The following is a 25245-nucleotide window of genomic DNA, read 5'->3' as shown; positions in this document are numbered from 1 at the left end:
AATAACGCGCCAGGTTGAGCATGTAATCGGGCAGAATGAAGACACACAGAGATCAGACCTTGACCTTATTAGCACAGCATGATCCTCAGGCCTGGCATCCTCCGGTTGGGTGGTACCCAGCTGGAGAAGTTTCTGTCTTTCCTGTAGGAGAAGGATCAGTGGATGCCAGTGCATCTGCTCTCTGACTCTGCTATCAAGTTATTCGAGCAGTAGAGTCTGTTGACATGGGAAGAAAAATATGTTTGTCAGGCACACAAGTCGTAAAAGAACTTTTTGCATCAAAAGTAGAAATTTGAATTATAGTTGGAATACGAATGCTCTTTCAGGCTTCTCATGCCAGCAGCCATGTTGTTAGTAAAATTTAAATCTGGGGAAAATGCTGTTATGGGCTGCCAGATTGTTTGGCAAATGATTTAGGTCTATTTGATCTATTTGTAACAGTGATTTTGGTAACTTTTTATTAAGAAAAAACTAAATGTTGCTTTATGCATGGGTTTTATTTCTTGTCAGTAATGATTTTCTTCATCCTAGCTCATTTTGCTTCTTAACTGTAAAGTGCTAATGTTTGAGTGTTTTCTGTACTATGCAGTATAAATCTGCCTATCTGTGTCCTCATTCATACAGTTCAGTACAGGTCCTATTTTATTTGCTCTGAAAATAATGTGGTTGATTTATTTGTACAGACCTAGAAATGTGCTTTTTCTGACTTAGTAGAAGATTTCACCCCTAAATAGCACTCAGGTTGAATAAACTCTATAGATCTTATTCTAGGTTTAGATTGTATCGTGTTTTAATACAAATTTGGCCTCTCTTTTAGATTTTTCTTTTAGCTCTGTGGTCAGGTTTCATCCCTTTCAAAAGCAGCATCCTTAATAACAGTGTTAAAGAGGCTTGGAGTGCCCCCGGAGCTCTCTCCTCTCCTGACTGGCCCCTCTAACTCCCCACTGGACACTGTACAACTCACAGCCCAGCCCTTAAGACAGGATGTCTGCCCTTCCAGCTTCCCCAATCCCTGTAGTCAGTGTCCAGGCCTCATTTCCCACCCCCTACCCCCGCCCCAATAAGTCCAGTTCTGTCTTGAATGAAGATTTATAAAAGAAGAACCAGTTCCCATGCTCTATCATAAGGACTTTTAAACACTCAGTTCATAGGAAGTCACACATCAGACTCCTGAGGCTTAATAAAGCTCCTTCAGTTGCTCCCCATGGGCACATCTCTCTTTAACCCTGTAATCGTCTTTGTAGCCAGCCTGTGACCTCTGCCTCTGATTTTATTTCCTATAATTATGAAGCCAAGCCCCAGACTCAGCTGTATGTGGGTGTCTGTTCAGAACTGAACAGAAAGGAGAAAATTGCTTAAATAGCAATGAAGCTACTTTTTGATGGTTTCATCATAACCAAAAATGTAGGCAAAAAGCCAGGGTTTGTCATCTACTTAGCTATGTGACCTGCAAGGCTTATTTGCAGTTACCATTTATCTTAGGAGACCCTTATAAAATCTGATGGCTTTATGCCTTATAAAATTTGATACTATGTAATCTCATACAGAAAGGTGAGGTCACAAGGCCACACACGAAAATGCCCCATGCCAGGCAATAAGCTTAATATTTTCTACTGATTTAACAACTGGTAAAATAACACTCAACCATACAAGATTGCCTTGATGTTTAGATGTTTCATTTGGATATAATATCATTTCATTATATATTTTAAATTATTTAAGATGAAGGTTATATATAAAGAAAAAATATATTAGACCCACTTCAGAAGGAGAAATACTTGCTATTATTGATAGTAGAACTGCTTCTGGTCAAGTCAGGAAGCCTTTCCAAACAAAGTATGCATCTCCCTGGCCTTCCAGTGCACCTTCCAGAGCCAGACAGTCACTTTATCCTCTGATTGCCCAGGCCTGATGCACAGCCAGGTGCCTGCTGTGAGCTTTCTCTCTCTGGACTCCGAGCACATAGTAAGATGCTCCAGCAACTCCCGTTTCTCTAGCATCTGGTTTCTGCATTTTCATTTCCCCGTGTCTCCTATGTATTTTTTGAGACTTATTTGTTGTACGTAGTATTTATCATTCAATGAGTCTTATCAACTACAGTGAGTAGTAGTTTGAAATGTGGGAGTCACTCTTCTAACCTTGAACCACCATTGTTATTCATTAGACCTTTTGTCTCAAAGCAGGTCAAAACAATCATAAAAAGTAGGACTGTGCAGAAGATCTTAAAGAGATCAGTAAGCATAATCAAGTAATTGTTATGATAATTTAATTGTGTATTTCACCTTTGGATTCCATTCCTTTTTAATGTAAAGAAGTATAGAAAGAGAAAATGAGGGTATGTACATTCTGGGTGAATGTGAAGGGCAACTACTTTTATTTTCTCTCTGCTCTGGGAGATGGGAGAAATCAGGAACAATATTCTACTGAGAAATCCAGTTGCATTTAAACAAACACTTTCTAATGGAATTTAACATGCTTCAACTCTTTACTGTCTTTAACAGGTTCAATAATAATGATGTTACCTATAGCATTATACAGCTTACAGAGAATGTTTGTCAGTTGCAGCTTGCAACTCAACTCAATATTAGTTACTGATTTCATTTTGGAAATCAGGAAGCTGATTCTCAGAGAGATTAGGTGATATTTCTTTTCTTTTAAAAAAAAAAAAACTTTTTTATTTTGTATTGGAATATACCCGATTAACAGCATTGTGACAGTTTTAGGTGAACAGCAAAGGAACTCAGCCATACATGTATAAGTGTCCATTTGCCCCCAAACTCCCTTCCCATCCAGGCTGTCATATAACACTGAGCTCAGTTCCGTGTGCTGTAGCAGATCCTTGTTGGTTATCCATTTTAAATATAGCAGTATATACAAACTGGTGGCTCAGACGGTAAAAGCGTCTGCCTGCAATGCAGGAGACCCGGGTTCGATCCCTGGGTCGGGAAGATCCCCTGGAGAAGGAAATGGCAACCCACTCCAGTACTCTTGCCTGGAAAATCCCATGGATGGAGGAGCCTGGTGGGCTGCAGTCCATGGGGTCACAGAGTCGACCACGACTGAGTGACTTCACTTCACTTCATACAAACTCCCTAACTATCCCTTTCCTCCATCCTTCCCCATCTCAGCAGTTTATGGCAACTATAAGTTCATTCTCTGAGTCTGTTTCTAATTTGTTAGAAAATTCATTTGTATCATTTCTTTTTAGATTCCACATATAAGAGATGTTTTACAGTATATCCCCTTCTCTGTCTGACTTACTTTACTCAGTATGATATTCTCTAGGGACATCCATGATTAAGTGATATTTCTCAAGTCTCTCAGCAAGTGAGTCTCAGAGCCAGGGTAGGAACCCAGTTGTTCTAACACCAAGACCTTATTCTTTCCTCTACATATTGCTGCTTCTTGAAACAAAGAAAAGAAAAGAAAAATGTTCCCAATTATTGAGCTCCCAGTATGTTCAAGAAAGCTTACAATGTGTTTATTTATTCAATCCTTACAACAACCATGAAAAGGTATATAGGTAAATAATATTATCCACATTTTTGCTAGAAAGTGAAAATTCAAAGAGGTTTAATTACTTAGTCCACCTGTTACTGAGTCATAGGTTACATTTTCTTTCTTCCATGCTCTAGAAGCAATAGATCTGTTCTCAGTCTCCCAAACCAGATACTATAGTTTAAAGGGGAGTAGGGAATCATATTCTCCATTTGCAGTGCCTGGTGAATTTTCAGATGCCAAACAAAAGCCTTGTGCAATACGTAACAACAGACATTGTTTCGATCCCTTCAGGGAGACTGAGGTAGGTACAAATAAAGAATAAACAGCAATGCCAGTCTCTTCCCTCCCTGCCACTGCTGTGGTCTTTCCATGATTCCCGCGGTGGTTGAGTCTGCTAACCACCTTCCCTCTGCCCTTCAAAACCTACCCATCCTTGAGGACCTGCCTTACCTTTTCCTGGAGTCATTTCCAGCACATTTCAGTCGATCCCTTCTTTGATTCCTCTAGCACCTACTGTACACATCATACAGTAAACACTGCTAATACGGCCAGGGCTCAGATCACTTTATGTGCTTTATTTTGCCAGTTTGTGGGAAATGTAATTTTGTTGATTTAGAGATTATATCACATGCATGCATATTTTATATTTTTCTCAGTTCTCAGCGCAATGTTAGGAATATAGATTTATACTGTTTGAATAGTTTTTAGTAAAAAGTTAATCCAGACAGAATATTGATTTGTTACGACAACCTGACTTTTTCCTGGTATAAATCTTGACCACCAAATGTAAATTTCACCTAGGCACTAAATTGCCTAGGCTAAGTTAAGAACAAGTTTTAGTCTTTGTTAAGACAGTCTAGAAGAATAAGAACAGCTATTTGATAAGACTTTAAAAAAAAGATATACCTGAATTCCACTGAAGATAAACACAAGATCAAGAGGACAAGCATGTGGAGGCATGAACACACAAGAAGACACAGAAGTCAGAAAACGATAGGGAGAAGGTGAGAACTTGGTCAAATTCTGACACAAAGGGAACAAAAAGAAGAATAAACACATAGGATAGTGTAAAGACAAAATTGGAAAGGGATGATGGGGTCACATGAAGAAGAGCCTAAGGAATTTGGGCTTCATCCTTAGGCTTAAAGGAAGACATAGGATGGTTTAGTGCAGAGAATAACCAGAAGTACTTAAGGTGGTAGGTGGGGAGTGAGCTCATCCATGAGTTCCTTAGGGAATGAGCAACATCAGGAAGGAGAGAAGGGCAGATGAGCATGTACGAGAGGCAGCTGCTACCAGCTTCAGCCTCAGCGGCCATACAGCAATTTGTTACCAGCTTTTTGCATTTTTCAAAAGAAATTGGAAGTGTAGGCTTTTGTGTCATAACCTCCACATTTTTAAATGTTGGCTTGAAAGTTTTTAATGACTGTGTTAATGAAATGAAACACTTCAGTGGGTCAGATGCCAGGCTATGGTCTTGACCTGCAATGAGTGACACATCCCTTCCTCAGCACAGGTAACAGAAGAAAGCTGATTAGAGAAAAAATGAGCAGAATGGCTAATGTGAAGATTTAAGAGAACAGAGGCCTCAGGAGGCACAGAAACACTCCTCTTCCAGAGGCAGACTCGTGCAACAGCTGTATATTTCATCCTCAGTTCTGCTTTCATTTTAAAACTAACAAGTTTTACAGCGTATGACCTTTAGAACTGTTTCAGACCTTTCTTCAAACTCCTAAGAACTGACAGAAACCATGTTAGAAACTATGAACATGTTTTATTGATCCAGACATGGTTTCAAATATGAATTAAATTGAAAAAGTTCTAGAAGACTTTTGGGTCAATAAATTCATTATTTAAGTGTTCACTGATCTACCACAGGGCATACCCTGGGATATTCCTGGCCAGCCCAGGCTGTTGGGGTCACCCTATTTATCTGATGTCTAATTGTTTATCTAATTGTAAGTCCAAAGTAAAGGCGGGGCGGGGGGGGAAGAATGGGAGAACAGTAGTTTGAATAGATAGTGACTGGATTTTTTTCTAAAAATTTGAAAGACAAGAATTCTCAAAATAGAGGATCACAGTGAACCTGAAGCAACATAGATAAAAGAATTGTAAGTGTAGCCACATCATGGAAACTGAAAACCTCCAAAGATGAAGGAAATTCTTACAGCTTCAGAGACGAGAGTTTACCTAAAACAGAACAATGATTAGAGTGATAGCATATTTTTAAATGTCAACTGAAGTCAATAAACCTTAGCATAATGCTATAAAGAACAAATAAAGTATAACTAGAATTTATACCCAGTAATGTATATTTTTTGAACATTATTCATGAATAATTTCAATAAATACATATTCAGACATGCAGAAGAGAGTGTTTACTACCAAAAGACCTTTAGTGAGATTTCTGAAGAGTGCATTTCAGAAATATGAAAGGATAGTTTCAGTAAGAAAAAAACTGTGAGCAGAGAAACTGGAAAGTAAGGATAAATATAAGTGAATAATGTCTATGTAAAACATAATAATGTCTAATATAGGGAGTAAAAAGTGGAGATATAATTAGAATATGGACCACTGTACATATTATTATGTACAATGGGAAAGAATGAATGACATTATTCTAAATACTTGAATTTAGGGAAATAAATATGTAATTAAGTTTTTTGAACATATATTTTGAAATTTGAGAAAATCACTTCATATAACAGGTATAACCTCCAAACTAATAAAGAATAAAATTAGGGAAAAAATGAAAAGCATTCAACCAAGAAAAAGCAGGAAATGAACAGAAAGAAATATAGGAAAATCAACACAAATATCATAAAATAAGATAGGAAACATCTATGCAAATATTTGGGGCTTTCTTCATAGCTCAGTCAATAAAGAATCTGCCTGCGATGCAGGAGACCAGGTTCAATTCCTGGGTCGGGAAGATATCCTGGAGAAGGAAATGACAACCCAGTCCAGTATTCTTGCCTGGAGAATCCCAGGGACAGAGGAGCCTGGCAGACTACAGTCTATGGGGTCACAGGAGTCAGACATGACATAGCAACTAAGCCACCACCACCATGCAAAGATGTTGGTAACCAGCGTGAATATTAATGGACAGATTTCACCCGTAAAATGATACTGATGCACTAGACCCAAAATCCTGTTAGAGGGGAAAATGTATTTAAAGACATTCTGTGACTTGAGAGCTGAAACAAGACTTAGAAAATTTACTTTCTCATTTACAAATGAGGATATCAGAGCCCAGAGAGGCAAGTGAGATAATCAAGTTCACATAAGTGCCAAATATTCAGCCAAAACCTGACTCCCAATAGGATACTCTGCTAAACTATAGTTGTTGTTGTTTTTTTTTCAACAAAAATGTATTTAGTGTTTATAGACCAAATTCTGAGGAGAATATCTGTGAGTTTGATGTTGTGATTAAAAGATTTAAAATGCTAGTGACATAATAAATTTAAGAGAATTGCACTGACTTATTTGAGCAAGATAAATTTGAGCTATCTCTGTTACAATGATGGAAATGTCATTCTGGGGAGCAAGAGTCAAGGTTTCCAGGAGAGGTAGGGCTATTTATAGACTACCTTTGAAACTGTGAAGATAGTACGGTACAGGATGATGAGAGAGAATGAAGATCAGAAGCCTGTGTAAAACCTTCAAGAGGTGGACAGAAAAAGGAGCCTGCAAAGATAGAAGAAAATTCACAGACTAAAGGAAAAGGAGAAACACATGCCCTGAAAGAGTGGATTGGGACTAGACACAGCACAATTGCTTGAAGAATGAATGGAAAATATGAAACTGACAAAGATTGAAAGCACATACATGGAACAAGTGTTAAATAACCAAGTGATAATATCAAACATAGACCTAGAGTGAAAAAATATAATGTAAATTCTTCAATCTCCAGCCTGATATTCAGAAAGAGGACTAGATTTGTGTGAGAAGAGCTGGACTTTCATGTAACATGTCATTTTCTACTGCTTTGACTTGGAACTAGTGCCTAACCTCTTTTGGCCAGGGAAGGGGGCAGGAGTAGTTGAAAGAATTTTATGGTAAACACATGTTCATCACTTACACTGTACAAGTAGCCTAGATTCTAACATTTTACTTTATCACATGTTGATCCATCCCTCTATCCATTCATTTATCCATCTTATTTTCATTAATGTATTTCATAGTTAGTTGCAGACCTCATTATACTTCATTCCTAAACATTTCAACATAAAACTGAGTTTTATTCAAAAAACTAGCTCTCCCTTAAAGTTCAGATGTTATTGATAAGTAAAATTATGAACTATAATGACCTCCTACATGTTTTATAACTTCTCATAATTATCTGATCAAGATTCTTGAACAAACATTTACAATTTGGTGGGCAATAAAACAATTTGAAAGCAGCATTTTTGTATGATTGATAGAAAAACCATAGAACCTGTGTCTAACCTCTTTATTTCTCAGTTCCATCATCTATAAAATAGTCTCTTCTGAGAAAAAATTAACTGGGATGATATTTGGGAATGTGCTTTGAAGTGTGTAAAACTTTTCTTAAGTCCATATTCTTCATGTTGTTGTTATATTTCATTGGTACGTAGTTTGGTGAAGAGTCTAAACCTACTGGTGTTAAATACCATGCACTGGTATTATTTTTATCAAAACTCTGTTTTCAGTGATACTCTGTCCAATGTCCTGTGCCTATCCCCAAACCACAGTCTGAACAGATCCCATTTCTAGTCTTTCTCCTTTTATTTAAAAAAAAAAAAGCTTAGGCAGGGCACAGATAAGATTTTTAGGGCAGTGGAACTACTCCGTGTGTTTCTATAATGGTGGATAAATGTCATCATAAAATAGTCCAAACCATGGAATGTACACCAGGGAGAGCGAACCCCCGTGTAAACTATGGACTGTGAGTGGTGATGGTGCGTCAATGTAGGTATAACATCAGCAACTATAACACATGTGCTGCTCTGGTGAGGATGGGGCTGTGGATAAGGGAAAGCAGGCTATGCAGTTGTGGGGCAGAGGGTATATGGGAAATCTCTGTGCTTTTTGTTCAGTTTTGCTGTGACTCTAAATCTATTCTGAAAAATACATAGTCTATTTTAAAACCTCAGCATTTTTGATCCTAGTTTAAAATCCTCTTGTCATATCCAATTTAACACTCATATTCTTCCCTCAAATCTAGCTATAGTCCCACAGATTGATAGTGTAATAGGAAGAGAGATTTGAGTCACCCTTTCACCTCTTCTGTTCTCCTTTTTTCCTAGTTCTTACTCTTGAGGGACCAGCGAAGGGCTGGGAAACGTTAGGCAGATGATTCTGCCGGAACTAGTTGTGAGTTACAGTTCCCTCTCGGGACTTACCTGGTGGCTCAGATGATAAAGCGTCTGTCTACAATGCGGGAGACCTGGGTTCAATCCCTGGGTCAGGAGGAAATGGCAACCCACTCCAGTACTCTTGCCTAGAAAATCCCATGGACAGAGGAGCCTGTATCAGGTCGCAAAGAGTCGGACACGACTGAGAGACTGCACTTTCTTTCTCGGCTTCTCCAGCTGAGCCCATGTAACTTCCGTGTGGCACGTGTCTGAATGGTGGCTCCCTCATGTGGGAGGTTCAGGGAGCCTTGCAGGGCTCTCCCACTGCTCAGCGCCATGACAAGAAAGGTTGGTTCAGGTTCTTTCCCTTTTAACATTCATTCAGCCCCTCCTGCCTCTGGTAGTAATCCTCGTCGCCTCCGGCGCCTCATCCAGGAGACAGCCTTCTCAGAAGTGGGTTCATGGCAAGATGTCTCAAGAGCAGCTGCCTGCTCTGGTGTTTACTGATCCATGGGGAACTCACCTAACCTAGCCATGCTAACCTGTGGGAAGTCAGACTTCTCTACTGCCTCCCCTCTACCACCCTCCTCTCTCTTCAGTTCTCAGATGCCTAAGGTCAGCAGTTCCATTGTCTGAGCAGACATCCATCCATCCATCCAGCTGGCACATGTGTGGGTGAAACTTCCATCCCTTTGTAAGGAATATGGTTGGAGGCTTTTAAAAAAAATTTAATGAATTTTAGTTTGTTTATGTATTTTTTAATTGGGGGAAAATGGCTTTACAATATTGTGTTAGTTTCTGCCTTACAACAACTCAAATCAGTCATATATATATATATATATATATACACATATATGTATGTGTGTACACACACACACACACCTTTACTTCCTAATTTTAGGCCAACACTAAGAATCCCACTGAAAAGCCTATTATCCTTTAAAACATAGACCACTTGATCTGATGGGAAGCATTTGAATTGCGTTCTGTGAAGAAAAACAATAATTTTGATGAAGAGCTCTGAGCTGCCTGCATTTAAATGTTTATGCCCTAGGTTTTGACATAGTTGAACATAATCAAAATCCTACTGGGAAGAAGATTGTCAGAAAGATTAATTAGAAAGAAAGCAAAAATGGCGCCTTTCTCTGCCTTTGTGTTACTCATCCTTAGATAACAAGATCTTAAAATGAATGAAGATGTCTTTACATGGTTTTGATTATAAATTTTATAAAGGTCTTGAAAAGAGTTCATCTGAGCATTGAAATGGCATTTTCTGAAAAGTATCTCCAACTTTGCATGAGCAGAAACACACAATTGGTAGATGTGTTTTGGTCTCACTGACAATAGAGTCTAAGGCCCCCTATAAAAGAGCTATATACAACTGTTCCTCTCTTCCAGAAAAGATGGATTGCCATGGCAACACTGCCAAGAAATAATAGGTCAAGTTTCATCCTTGTGCCTCAGGCTTGTTTTATTAGGTTTTACTTGGAAGTGGATGCCATTGTAAAATGAAGGATTGGGTGTTTCAAAGTTAAGCATCATGCCAAGAAAATCTGATCGATAAAATTGGCTGGTGTGAAGAGGATGGATAAAGGACAATAGCTAGGAAGAACCTCTAAATTGATCAAAGAATTATTTAGAGGCCAGCTTATTAGAACCCTCTCCTAAAATGTGGGCTTGATTTACAGATGCTTATATAACTGTGTGAAAATGAATTCATAGTGACTGTTTGTAAAAGATCAGTAGGGAAAAATGGTTTGTAAATTTCATCTTTCTGGAAGATTACCTGCGGTAAGGAAAAAAGTTCTTATTCCAAAAATAAACGTGCAGCAAGAGAGCATAAAATATTTAAGCTCTCTGTTTTGCTTACTATTTTCATCAGTGTGTTCCGTGTTGCTTTATACCTGCCTATTTATGGAAATGAAAAAAAATAAATACAACTGGGAGGGAAGTAATAGCACATAAAAGAAATATATGATAATCAACATTTTGTTGTTTCTGTTGTTTTGGAAGGTAGTGTCTCAGTATATGTTATGACTTTAGGTTTTTCTGTAACAGCACTTCAATCATGTGGGGATAAAATTCCAGCATGAAGCAGTATATAATATGTATCACTTCAACGAATGGTGTTCTGTCCTTCTAATAACAATATATGTATGCATGTATTCATATATAGTAAGATCTACTTTTTTAAAGCAATAAGACATATCAACTCAGCTTTTAAGTAGAATTAATTTTCATAAGTGGAAGATAGTTATGCATTTTGGCATAACGTCTTCATGAGACTATTTTAGGGTTCTCCAATAGACCACTGTTAACCTTCTGTATTTTCTCTCCTGTAAAGTAGTAAAGGGGTATGTGGATAGCTGTGAAATTTATATTGCTTTTGCCCTGATCATGCAGATTGCAAACTGGGGTCAGTGACTGCATTAGTTTCCTAGGGCTGCCATAATGAAGTAGCACAAACTGGGTGGCTTAAAACAACAGGAATTTATTGCCTCACAGTTCTGGAGGCTAGAAGTCCTAAATTAAGGTGTCACAAGGCTATGCTCTCTCTCAGGCTCCAGAGGGAGAATTCATTTCATGCCTCTCTCTTAGCTTCTAGTGCTTCCCAGCAATCTTTGATATTTCTTGGTTTGTTGCTACATCACTCCAGTCTCTGCTACTGGCTTCAAATGGCCTTCTGTGTCTCTGTTTTCTTTTCACCAGTCACAGGATTAGAATCCACCATAATCCACTATGAACTCATTATAACTAGATTACATCTGCCAAGACCCTACTTCTAAATAAGATCCCATTCACAGGTTCTAGGGGTAGGAATTCACATATCTTCTGGGAGGAACACAATACAACCCACAACTATGACTCTGAATTGGAGATGGTCTCAATTACAATTTTAAATTGCTATGCTGTCTGGTACTTTAGAAATGATATATATTCTAATATTTTATAGACATGTAAGGAATAGGATATCCTGATTAATGAAGTGCTTTTAAAGTATAGAATTGTTAAATATATAAAAATATGTCTAGAATAGATAAATTTAATAAGTATTATCATAGTTTGTAACTGGTAGTAGGTATTCACTTATTGTTTATTGAATCAATCAATCAATCAATCATCATTAATATTAAATTATATTGAGAATAATTTCATCTTCCTTTGATAATTCAAAATAATTCCTGCAGGTAAAAAGGTAGCAAGGTCCAAGTTAAAGGATCACAGCTTGCTTGAATGCTAAATGACTGAATGTTTATTCTATTTCACATTATTTGTATCTATTTGGAAGTTCACTAGATAAAATGTGTTTTATGTCTTATGTTTCAATGTTCTCATCCTACTGTACATTGCTATTGATTTCCTCTTTGGCTTATTACATACTATTTCCTTTGGTTAACACCAGTATGTTCTGATTTGATTTCTCCACCTATAAAATGACCTACTTTACTATGTATCAGGATTATCTGTCCTTCAATCCATTTTTCTTTGTCTAGACACTCAATAAAATGTATTTTGACGGTAGTGATATTATTTGAGTTATGTTTCTTTACTAATGGTTACTTCCATTTTCTGTTTAATTCAATACAGAGAGAAATAACCACCAAAACAAGAAAGCGAATTACAATATAACACAGATCTTACAAATGAAAGCTATTTCCTCAGTCTAAAACTGCACATTATCTCTGTGTGACTTCAAAAATGATTGAGAATATACTGCGTACAGTGAGAAAAATAAAATGTTTCACCAGAGAAAGAAAACATAAGGCAAAAACAGACAAAAATGCCAAAATTCAAAACTTAAGTATGTTCCTAGCTACTACTGATCAAACTGTTAATGTTTTCCATTTTAAAGCTCTTTTCTTGACAGGTATTCAAGTATTTGCTAATCAAACTTGTCATTAAAGCCAACAATTGCTAAGAGCATGATTGAGAAATCAAAATATTTAAGCCAGCTAAAATGATTTTATTTTGCCTTAAAAGAGAGAAAAATGAAAGCTAACTATCTTGGAAGAAAGTTTTGATTTTTCAGTCATATTTTTATCCCTCATTTTTTTGTGCGAAAGATTTCCAGTTGTGATTTTTCAATCACCAGAAGCCTACATTTGTAGAAAGCCAGCAGGTGCCTCCAGTTATTAGAATCAACTGGGAAGAAGAACAAGGCAAAACCAGGGTTTAGAGCCGTTTTCCTGAGCAGGTTGAGAAGAGGTACCATTTTAGTTCCCTTTCAAGATTCTCACATTTAATTACATTAGTGGCACTTGACATTATAAATGTTATTTTCTTTCCAGTATAACCTTCTATCATTATTAGTAAATGTCAGATGTAATGAGATGTTTTTTTTCTGACTCCTTTTTCTTCCTAACATAGTGGGAGAGAAAGTGCTAATGAGTTTGGAATCCTAAAATTGTTTTCAATGCTCAAAACCAATGCAGAGCCAATTTAGTGTCTGTTTATTAGCTTAGTTTTACTCTTTATTTTCTTTGCATCTGGAAAGGAAATTTCCTCTTTGTATTTCTTACAACATGTCCTTTACTTGGTGCAATTTCTTATTCTCCTTGAGAGCTTTTAGGTGACAAATACCTCAAATTAGATTGTGTTTCTGGGTTCAAGTCAGAATCCTGTGGAAGATCCTGTCCCTTGCTGTGACTTACCTGCTGTCTGAAAGCTCCTGTTTTTTTTTTTTTTTCTTGAAAGCTGTTTTTGTCCCCCTCTATTTTTAAATTTTGATACATAATGGCTGTCTGACCCTGTGGTTTCCTATAACATCTCAATCATAATATAACACAACCTTGATTTCTGCTCCCTTGAAATACCTTGAAATCCTTGAGTGAAATACACTCAAAGTGGGAAGTTGATGTGTTTTATAACACTAGACCTAGTTTCTTTACTGTCAAAATAAAATTAACATCTTATGAAAAGGGAAGCCATCACTGAAGGAGGTCAAGAAGAAAGAGATAATGTCATAGTTTTTCAACACAACATTATTCAGTGCCTGTGTTGAAGACATGCTTGACAGGAAGGGTCTGGGTCACCTTTTAGCTGTGGCTCAGGCATATTGGCTATTTTCTCCTGTGAGAAATTAGGGGAAAGCTGTCTATTGTCTAGAAAAAGCAGCAGAAAGGGGTCCCCAACCGATAAGAAGGCTACTCAGTCAATTTTACCAAGAGATAACGAAAGCTATTTAAAGTTACTTCACAGTAGGAAAAAAAAAAAAGTAATTTTAAAGATAATGCATTCTGAAAAATTATGAACCCAAGTCAAAAGTGCCCAAGTTTTAAAATAGGATGTAAGGGGTTGTGTCTCCCAGAGAGCTAAAATATATTACACAATCTTTGATTATACTTTGCTTTTTAAACACCATTTCATTTCATTCTCTAACTTTCCTTTTTATTTAACAATTGGATATACTGTTAATGGAATTAGAGCCAATGAATATCCAAGAATATCCAAATAAGCTCACGACTGGATACTTTCTGTCTGATAAATTTGTGTATGTCCCAATTACATGCAGTTTTTTTTTAATTAATTAATTAATTATTTTTTTAAAATTTAAAATCTTTAATTCTTACATGCATTCCCAAACATGATACATGCAGTTTTTGATATCCAGGGTTATCGCTAACATCTACACATTCATACTTATAAAATGCTAAACAAAGTACAGAAAAATAAATATTATCTGATTCACATCATTTCAATTTTATTTTTAAAGAGTTTTCTATATTCAAGAAATGGTCAGATTTTCATGTGGTGAAATCTAGACTTTCTGTTTTCTGCCAATTAGTAGTATGAAAGACCTTCCTTGCTTGTCTTGCTTCATTTTTGCTATTTTGAGTACCGTAATCTTTTTTATCTTACCTTTAGAAACTTATTTCAATAACATTACCTAATAAATACCTCTAATCAGGCCAGTCTTATCCCTGCTCCACAAATCAAGTATAATTATTTCTGACTCCATGCACAGTCATACCCTTTGCTAATTTTCAAGCTTTATTTCACACCCCCACATTCTCCTGAAATCATTTGCTGATTTCCTCAGCCTCTTTAGCCACCCTTCTCTGAATTTTCAGGGGCTAAATAGAATAAATCACACAAATTAGGAGAAAATTGTGAGCAGTCTTGAATTTCCGGCTGTTAGTTTGAGGTGTCGTGTATGCATCTGAGTGGGAGGGGGCTGTGGGCAAGGAACAGCATGTCCAATGAGAATCTGTTTGAGACCCAGGAGATGTACATTTCATTTTGATGTGAAAGGAACCTCTTCTTGTATCATCTAACACATTAGCTTTCCCTGCAGGGCTTGGAACTGGGATTTATTTTGTTTACAAAGGAGGCATCTCTGGGAGAAGGGAGGAAAGAGGACCCAGACTGAAGTTAGAAAGAAGGTAACATTTCTGTCCAAAATGCTAAGCACTGAGGATACTAGGATGGAGAAATCAGAGCCCAGTCTCCTGGGAGAGTGGGAAGAGGGAAACCAAGGACCTCTGGGTTATAAGTGATACCCCAAATCCTAAGAAAGACAAAGAGCAAGACAGCTGAATAATGATTTCTTCAGCTACACTGTGCAGTGTCCATGACATACACAGGTCATTTCAGGGATGCCTCCAATTCTCAGTTTTCCCTGCTGCATGCGGCTCTTTTGCAGGTTCTGAACACCTGCATTTGTAAGCTGCCATGTGGCATCCTGTGTTAGATTTAACCTTCCCAAACTTCAGGAATAACAGCCAGTTCCTGCTGTTTATTGACCACTTTTGTGTCTCAGGCTCTATGAAGCACTTCCAATACATTATATCATGTCACCCTAACAAGCATGCTAGACTTCAGGGGGTTCAAGTTAATAGAGGTTCAGTGGTTTGTGCATGTCCCCCTGGTTTTCTAATGGGAGACTGGGAACTCCTCATATGTCCAACTCAAACACTCATACAAAGCAGGTATTTTTATTCTCATTTACCGTTGAATAAACTGAAACTACACTGCAAGTTTTTAAATGCAGACACTTTTTCATAAATTTCTTTTTTCCCTCCACAGAGGCTTGCACTTAGCAGACAGACAATAAATACATAATGATGGAGTTAATGTACTCCCCTGGTTTTAAACAGATTTTGATATGTATGAACTATCCTCTTCTTCTCTATAGTTAGGTGCTGCTTAATGGGAATGAACAAATATAGAAGGTACTCTGAGCGAGCCCTTTACCCCCCAAAAGATTTTCTCATAATATTGCAGAGCTGCCCTATGAAAATGATTAGGAAAATCAAGACTGAAAAACATATACAGCTAGACATTGCAAGTACAATGTAAACTCTCTTTTATGACAATTTGGGAAATAATTAATCACTGCCCAAAAGATGTGTTGCTTCAGTTTTTGAGAGATTGTTGTTTTTATTTTGTAGGACACAGCAGGCCAGGAAAGATACAGGACTATCACCACAGCCTATTATCGTGGGGCCATGGGCTTCATTTTAATGTATGACATCACAAATGAAGAATCCTTCAATGCAGTACAGGACTGGTAAGTAACAGCAAATGTTCCCATTACTAATAATGATGATTTTCTTTTTTTATTCAGCTCTTTCTGTCTCCTCAAATATTTTTTATGTACTATGATCCAGTTGTGTTTCAGGACGCCGATAAGGGCTAGCTATGCTGACTCATTATGGGAGTATTGATAAAAAATCATTTTGATGATTTTGCTCTGTTTTGTTCACTCCAGCACTTTGCATCCTGTCGTCTTTAGTTCCATGGGGACAAGTACATTGCTTTCAATTTTTTGAAGCACAGATAATGAAAAATTTGGACGTATACTGGTCTAAACTAGGGATCTGGAAACCATGAGCCATGGGCCAGATCCGGCCTATGCAGCACAACAGGCTCGCTGCTTGTTTTATAAGTAAAGTTTTGCTAATGGGAATGAACAAATATAGAAGGTCCTCTGAGCGAGCCCTTTACCCCCAGAAAGGTTTTCTTATTGCAGAGCTGCCCTATGAAAATGATTAGAAAATCAAGACTGAAAAACATATACAGCTAGACATTGCAAGTACAATGTAAACTCTCTGTTATGATAATTTGGGAAATAATTAATCACCCCTGGTGGTGCAGTGGCTAGGACTCTACACTCTCAATGCCGGGCCCCCAGGTTCTACCCCTGGTCAGGGAACTAGATCCCATGTGCTGCAGCTCAGGGTTTGCATGCCAGGACTAAAGATTCCATGATGAAGATCTTGTGCCACAAGTAGGACCTGGTGCAGCCAAATAAATAAATAAATATTTAAAACATTTTTTATTAAAACACAACCAGGCTCAGTTACTTATTGTCTATGGCCGCTTTCACGTACAACAACAGAGTTAGGTAGCTGCCGCAGCGACCATATAGCCCACAAGCCTAAAACATTTTCTCTCTGGCTGTTTACAGAAGGAGTTTGCTGACTCCTTATCTGGATTTGTTAGATAGTTTTATGCTTTTCTTCAAACTGAAAATTTTCAAAGGACTGGGATGAAGAAAAAGATAAAACTGAAACCTTTCTTTACTCCCATCAAACCATGTGACAACGCCTGTGATAAACGTGATTTGCAGGGCGGGGGGTGGGGAGGGCTCAACAGACTCCACATTCTAACATACATAGTCACAGCTGGTCTTATTGAAGGAAAAACTAGCAATGTACAGGGAAAATAAATGACATTTTTTTTCTATTTTAATGACAGTATTATCCAGAATGATTTATTTACTTGTGTATCAGCTCAGTGAAGGTCATGCTCAGTCGCTCAGTCATGTCCCACTCTTTGCAACCTCATGGTCTGTAGCCCACCAGGTTCCTCTGTCCATGGACTTTTCCTGGCAAGAATACTGGAGTGGGCTGCCATTTCCTCCTCCAGGGGATCTTCCCGACCCAGGGATCGAACCCGGCTCTCCTGCATCTCTACACTGGCAGGTGTATTCTTTACCACTTAGCCACTTGCGAAGCCCTCAGTGAAGGTCAGATGCTATTAAAGATTTACATTTGCTTTAGATTGCTTTTTAAAATTCATATTGCTTTTCTGAGAAAGCACCTACTTCCTTCTTATTTCCACACACACACACTTAAAATACAAAAAAATAATACTAATAACCACTAACAATGGTAATTCAAAAGACAAGCTTAGGACCTCTATGAAAAAGTATTTATCTTCACTAAAGGGCATAGAAGAAGGCTTAAGTACCCTCATCTTTTTAGTAGACTGAATATTATTAAAAAAATGCCAGTTTTTCACACATAAATTCATGAACACAAGGCAATCCCAATCAAATACCAGGAGGTTTGATACAAAATGGAATGAAACAGAGAGTCCAGGTATAGACACAAAGCCAGTTGGGATTTACTCTGTGATAAAAGCAGCATTTCAAATTAGTAACAGAATGGGTGGTTCAGTTCATGCTGTGGTGCTACCCAGTGCCACCCATAGCTCTGGCGTGCATACTGCTGTACAAAATGGTCATTCTAACTTTGACTGTTTGCTCTCAGGACATGATAAGTCCCGGGAGTGTTTATGAATTAGATTTCAGATATCAGGGTTCTTAAATTGATTTGTACCCATACTTGTGGCCCATTTTTCCAATGACTGCTGAGAAGAGAGGGATCTATTGAGTTCTGTGAAACCACGTGGTAACAGTGTAGGCGCCCTCCCAGCAGTACCCCTGACTCTTGCATTAGAAACACTATGGAAAGTGCATCTTCCCCATGCCCCCTCCATGCCTTCCCTCTGCAGCCCTGCCCAGCTCCCTCCCCTGTCAATTCTTCTTCTTCTTCAGTTCTATAACTATTTGGTTCTGTTGACCCACCCTTTCCTTGGAAGCTCTGTTTCCTGTCCTCTTAGAAGCACATTTCCCAGATTAATCGTATCTCTCTCTGACTGGTCCTCTTTCTGCTTCCTAGCTTTCACTTCCTGCCTCACCCAGCCAAGGGTAAGCATCTTCTCCTGGCTTTTTTCCTGGGCTTATTCTGTTTCCTTGGCCATCTTATCCATTCACACACATCATCATTACTTATATCAGATGATTCCCAACTTTGAATACCGGGCCCCAGTCTGTCTTCTGAAGTGCAGCGTTCCATTTCCTGCTATCTCCTTCTGGCATCTGACAATCACTTGTCTTCACCTGAAACTGCTCACCTTCCTGGCTTTAGTTTTTGCTGTTCATGGAGGCGACAATGCTTTGCCACCCAGATTCCACCTCGAATCCAACTCTAACTTCTGTCCATCCTAGTCTGGGGCCTGATCTTGCATATTAACTTTTTCCTGAATATCCTTTGAATCTGTTCCTGCCTGACAAACCACATGACCATCAGGACTTCTGATCTTTGCTTCTTCCTTCATAATATCCTTCTAACCGATCTTCTGCCCCTTAGATTTCTTCCCATTCCAATGTTTCCTATCCCAGGGCTGCTATAAAAGTTTCCCAAAAGAAAGTGATCCTAAAGACCATGGAAGACCCCTGCTCAATAGCCATGACTCACTGTCGCTACCTTAATTAATTAAAACTTCCTCAGACTGACTTTCAGTCACAGAACATCATGGAGCCCATATTTTTCAGTCTCATCTCTCACTATTCGAAAGCTGAACTGAACCTTTCCCTGTTTCTGGAACTGAGACTAAACTTTCTAACCTTTGTGGGTTTTTGTTTGCTGGTACCTCTGTTATGCATTTCTTTTTCACAACCTCCTACTCTACCTCCCCTGGATATACATATCTGTCAAAACTCAACAAAGCTTATCCATAAATCAGCCCTCCTTTCCCATGTTGTCATCCACAATTATATGATCATGGTTTATTAGGTAGCTTTCATTCATTCAACAGGTATTGAGCACCTACTCTTTGACAGTCAATCTGCCAGATGCTGTAGTTAGTTGTTGTTGTTGTTCAGCCACTCAGTTGTGTCTGACTCTTTGTGACCCCATGGACTGCAGTATGCCAGGCTTCCCCGTCCTTCATTATCTGCTGGATATTGCTCGTTCATGTCCATTGAGTCAGTGATGCCATATAAGAATCTCATCCTCTGTCATCCCCTTCTCCTCCTGCCTTCAATCTTTCCCAGCATCAGGGTCTTTTGTAATGGGTCAGCTGTTTACATCAGGTGGCCAAGGTATTGGAGCTTCAGCATCAGTCCTTCCAATGAATATTCAGGGTTGATTTCCTTTAGGATTGACTGGTGTGATCTCCTTGCTGCCCAAGGGACTCTGAAGAGTCTTCTCCAACATCACAGTTCAAAAGCATCAATTCTTTGGTGCTCAGCCTTCTTTATGGTTCAGCACTCACATCCATACATGACTACTGGAAAAACCACAGCTTTGACTAGACAGACCTTTATCAGCCAAGTAATGTCTCTGTTTTCTAATATGCTATGCTTATCATAACTTTTCTTCCAAGGAGCAAGCATCTTTTAATTTCATGCCTGCAGCCACCATCTTCAGTAATTTTGGAGCCCAAGAAAATAAAGTCGCGTACTGTTTCTATTGTTTCCTCATCTATTTGCTGTGAAGTAATAGGACTGGATGCCATGATCTTCATTTTTTAAATGTTAAATTTTAACCCAGGTTTTTCACTGTCTTCTTTCACCTTCATCAAGAGGCTCTTTAGTTCCTCTCCTCTTTCTGCTGTAAGGGTGTGCAATCTGCATATCTGAGGTTATTGATATTTCTCCCAGCAATCTTGATTCCAGCTTCTGCTTCATCCAGCCTGGCATTTCGAATGATATACTCTTCATTTACATTAAAGAAGCAGGATGACAATATATAGGCTTGACATACTCCTTTCCCAATTTGGAACCAGTTCATTGTTCCATGTCCAGTTCTAATTGTTGCTTCTTGACCTGCATACAGATTTTTTAGGAGACAGGGAAAGTGGTCTGGTATTCCCATCTCTTGAAGAATTTTCCAGTTTGTTGTGTTACATACAAAGGCTTTAGGGTAGACAATGAAGCAGAATTAGATGTTTTTCTGAATTCTCTTGCTTTTCCTATGATCCAACAGATGTTGGCAATTTCATCTCTGGTTCTTCTACCTTTTCTAAATCTAGCTTGTACATCTGGAAGTTCTAGGTTCACATACTTCTGAAGCCTTGCTTGGAGAATTTTGAGCATTACTTGGCTAGAGTATGAGATGAGTGTAATTGTGCACTAGTTAAACATTCTTTGGCATTGCCTTTCTTGGGGACTGGAATAAAAACTGACCTTTTCCAGTCCTGTGGCCACTGTTAAGTTTTCCAAATTTGCTCATATATTGAATGCAGCACTTTCACAGCATCATCTTTTAGGACTGTAGTTAGTACCTATGCCAGTATTTACTATCCCAGTTAATGGATCCACCAGAACCCAGTTGTCTGCTGTTGAAATCTGAGTTCTCAGTTTGATTATTCTCTCTTTACCTGTTACATTGTACCATAGCCTTGTCTAACTCAATGAAACTATGAGCCATGCCATGTAGGGCCACCCAAGATAGACAGGTCATGGTGGAGAGTTCTGACAAAATGTGGTCCACTGGAGAAGGGAATGGCAAACCACTTCATTATTCTTGCCTTGAGAACCCCATTAGCAGTATGAAAAGGCAAAAAGATATGACACAGAAAGACAAACTCCCCAGGTTCACATCCACAACACATCCAGTGACTGGTGATGGAAGTGAAGTCCCATGCTGTGAAGAACAATATTGCACAGGAACCTGGAATGTTAGGTCCATGAATCGAGGTAAATAGGAAGTGGTCAAACAGGAGATGGCAAGAGTGAACATTGACATTTTAGGAATCATTGAAATGGACTGGAATGGGCAAGTTTAATTCAGATCACAGTTGTATCTACTACTATGGGCAAGAATCCCTTAAGAAATGGAGTAGCCATCATGGTCAACAAAAGAGTCCAAAATGAAGCTCTTGGGTACAATCTCAAAAATGACAGAATGATCTCTGTTCGTTTCCAAGGCCAACCATTCAATATCACAGTAATCTGAGTCTATGCCCCAACCAGTAAAGCTGAAGAAGCTGAAGTTGAACAGTTCTATGAAGACCTACAAGACCTTTTAGAACTAACACCCAAAAAAGATGTCCTTTTCATTATAGGGGACTGGAATGCAAAAGTAGGAAGTCAAGAAATACCTGAAGTAACAGGCAAATTTGACCTTGGACTGCAAAATGAAGCAGGGCAAAGGCTAACAGAGTTTTCCCAAGAGAATGCACTGGTCATAGCAAACACCCTCTTCCAACAACACAAGAGAAGACTCTACACGTGGACATCACCAAATGGTTGACACCAAAATCAGATTGATTATATTCTTTACAGCCAAAGATGGATAAGCTCTATACAGTCAGCAAAAACAAGACTGGGAGCTGACTGTGGCTCAGATCATGAACTCCTTATTGTCAAACTCAGACTTCAGTTGAAGAAAGTAGGGAAAACGACTACACCATTCAGGAATACCTAAATCAAATCCCTTATGACTATACAATGGAAGTGACAAATAGATTCAAGGGATTAGATCTGATAGACAGAGTATCTGAAGAACTATGGACGGAGGTTTGTGACATTGTACAGGAGGCAGTGATCAAGACCATCGCCAAGAATAAGAAACTCCAAAAGGCAAAATGATTATCTGAGGAAGTCTTACAAATCGCTGAAAAAAGAAGAGAAGCTAAAGGCAAAGGGGAAAAGGAAAAACTACATTTGAATGCAGTTTCAAAGAATAGCAAGGAGAGATAACAAAGCTTTCCTCAGTGATCAATGCAAAGAAATAGAGGAAAACAATAGAATGGGGAAGACTAGAGATCTCTTCAATAATATTAGATACCAAAGGAACATTTCATGCAAAGATGGGCACAATAAAGGACAGAAATGGTTTGGACCCAACAGAAGCAGAAGATAATAAGAAGAGGTAGTAAGAATACACAAAAGAACTATACAGAAAAGATCTTCATGACCCAGATAATCACAATGGTGTGATCACCTAGAGCCAGACATCCTGGAATGTGAAGCCAAGTGGGCCTTAGAAAGCATCACTATGAACAAAGCTAGTGGAGGTAATAGAATTCCAGTTGAGCTATTTCAAATCCTAAAAGATGATGCTGTTAAAGTGCTGCACTCAATATGCCAGCAAATATGGAAAACTCAGCAGTGCCTATAGGACTGGAAAAGGTCAGTTTTCATTCCAATCCCAAAGAAAGGCAATGCCAAAGAATGTTCAAACTACTGCACAATTACACTCATCTCACATGCTAGCAAAGTAATGCTCAAAATTCTCCAAGCCATGCTTCAACAGTACATGAGCCGTGAACTTCCAGATGTACAAGCTGGATTTAGAAAAGGCAGAGGAACCAGACATCAAATTGTGAACATCCATTGGATCATTGAGAAAGCAAGAGAATTCCAGAAAGACATCTATTTCTGCTTTATTGACTATGCCAAAGGCTTTGACTGTGTGGATCACAACAAACTGTGGAAAATTCTTCAAGAGATGGAAATACCAGATCACCTTACCTGCCTCCTGAAAAATCTGTATGCAGGTCAAGAAGCAACAGTTAAAACTGGACATGGAACAACACACTGGTTCCAAATTGGCAAAGGAGTACATCAAGGCTGTATATTGTCACCCTGCTTATTTAACTTAGAGGCAGAGTACATCATGCAAAATGCCAGGCTGGATGAAGCAGAAGCTGGAATCAACATTTCTGGAAGAAATATCAATAACCTCAGAAAGGCAGATGACACCACCCTTATGGCAGAAAGTGAAGAAGAAATAAAGAACCTCTTGATGAAAGTGAAAGAGAAGAGTGAAAAAGTTGGCTTAAAACTCAGCGTTCAGAAAACTAAGATCATGGCATCCAGTCCCATCACTTCATGACAGATAGATAGGAAAACAATGGAAACAGTGAGAGACTGTATTTTCTTGGGCTCCAAAATCACTGCAGATGGTGAGTGCAGCCATGAAATTAAAAGACGCTTACTCCTTGGAAGAAAAGCTATGACAACCATGGACATCATATTAAAAAGCAGAGACATTACTTTGCCAGCAAAGGTCCATCTAGTCAAAGCTATGGTTTTTCCAGTAGTCATGTATGGATGTGAGACTTGGACTATAAATAAGGCTGAGCATGGAAGAATTGATGCTTTCAAACTGCGGTGTTGGAGAAGACTCTTGAGAGTCCCTTGAACTGCAAGGAAATCCAAACAGTCAATCCTAAAGGAAATCAGTCCTGAATGTTCATTAGAAGGACTGATGCTAAAGCTGAAACTCCAATACTTTGGCCAACTGATGCAAAGAGCCAATTCACTGGAAAAGATTCTGATGCTGGGAAAGATTGAAGACAGGAGGAGAAGGGGACGACAGAGGATGAAAATGTTGGCTGGCATATCCGACTCGATGGACGTGAGTTTGAGCAAGCTCTGGGAGCTAGTGATGGACAGGGAAGCCTGGTGTGCTGCATGGGGTCACAAAAAGTCAGACATGAATGAGCTGAACTGAACCTGTTATATCCTGCTGCTGCTGCTGCTAACTCGCTTCAGTCATGTCCGACTCTGTGTGACCCCAGAGATGGCAGCCCACCAGGCTCCCCCGTCCCTGGTATTCTCCAGGCAAGAACACTGGAGTGGGTTGCTATTTCCTTCTCCAAGGCATGAAAGTGAAAAGTGAAAGTGAAGTCGCTCAGTCGTATCCGACTCTGTGACCCCATGGACTGCAGCCTACCAGGCTCCTCCATCCATGGGATTTTCCAGGCAATAGTACTGGAGTGGGACGCTGTGGCCTTCTCCTACTGGCTACCAAATCCAGTAGTTTTGACTTTTTGAATGCCTTTGTCTCTCCGGCCACTGTCTAAATTCAGACTGTCATGAGCTATTTAGCGTTTAGCAGTTTTCTACCTTGTGTGCTTACCAGGAAGCCCCACCCTCTCCAGTTCATCCATTATATTGTTATCAGAGCTAAGTAACATATCTCTCATCTGAATAATAAAGCCTTAAATAATGTCTTATTTCTCATAGTGGAGATTCTGGGGGCCCAGTTGAATCATTGTCAAGATTTGACAGCATGTAGAAGCCCAGGCTCCACTGTATACAAACTAAACCAAATTTGCAGTGATAAATTTTGGCATATGTATGTGTGACAGCTCCATCAGTGATTCTGATGCCTATTTCTTATTAAGAGCATTGATTTAAAATGAAATCCACAGCCTCTAACATGGTAGACAGTGTAGCCACCGTATCTATTCCATTCACATCATCCCCTACCACTCTCTTCCATTGTTCCTAGATTTCAACCAGATAGAACTTTTCTCATTTACAAATGCTTCATGTTTTCAATAACTCTATTCCTCTGCTTGGAATGTCTTCTCTGCTATCTTTCTAAATTCTTATTTTCTTTTCAAAGCTATCCATTAACTTGTCTATGAAGCTTATATAAATATTGCTGCCCTGGTT

The 25245-nt window shown here is 38.7% G+C and overlaps 1 protein-coding gene across 2 annotated transcripts in view; it reads left to right on the top strand.

Moving 5' to 3' along the window:
• Positions 1–25245, top strand: part of RAB3C (RAB3C, member RAS oncogene family) — a 303016-nt gene that overhangs the window by 131956 nt on the left and 145815 nt on the right. For both annotated transcript variants that reach the window (XM_005694681.3, XM_005694680.3), the window contains exon 3: positions 16211–16329. In XM_005694681.3, coding sequence (XP_005694738.1) covers positions 16211–16329 — 119 coding nt within the window. The remainder of the gene's footprint in view (positions 1–16210; positions 16330–25245) is intronic.

This window comes from Capra hircus, chromosome 20, assembly GCF_001704415.2.
Source record: "Capra hircus breed San Clemente chromosome 20, ASM170441v1, whole genome shotgun sequence".
In the NCBI taxonomy this organism is placed as follows: Eukaryota; Metazoa; Chordata; class Mammalia; order Artiodactyla; family Bovidae; genus Capra; species Capra hircus.
This window is presented reverse-complemented; position numbering and strand designations above follow the sequence as displayed.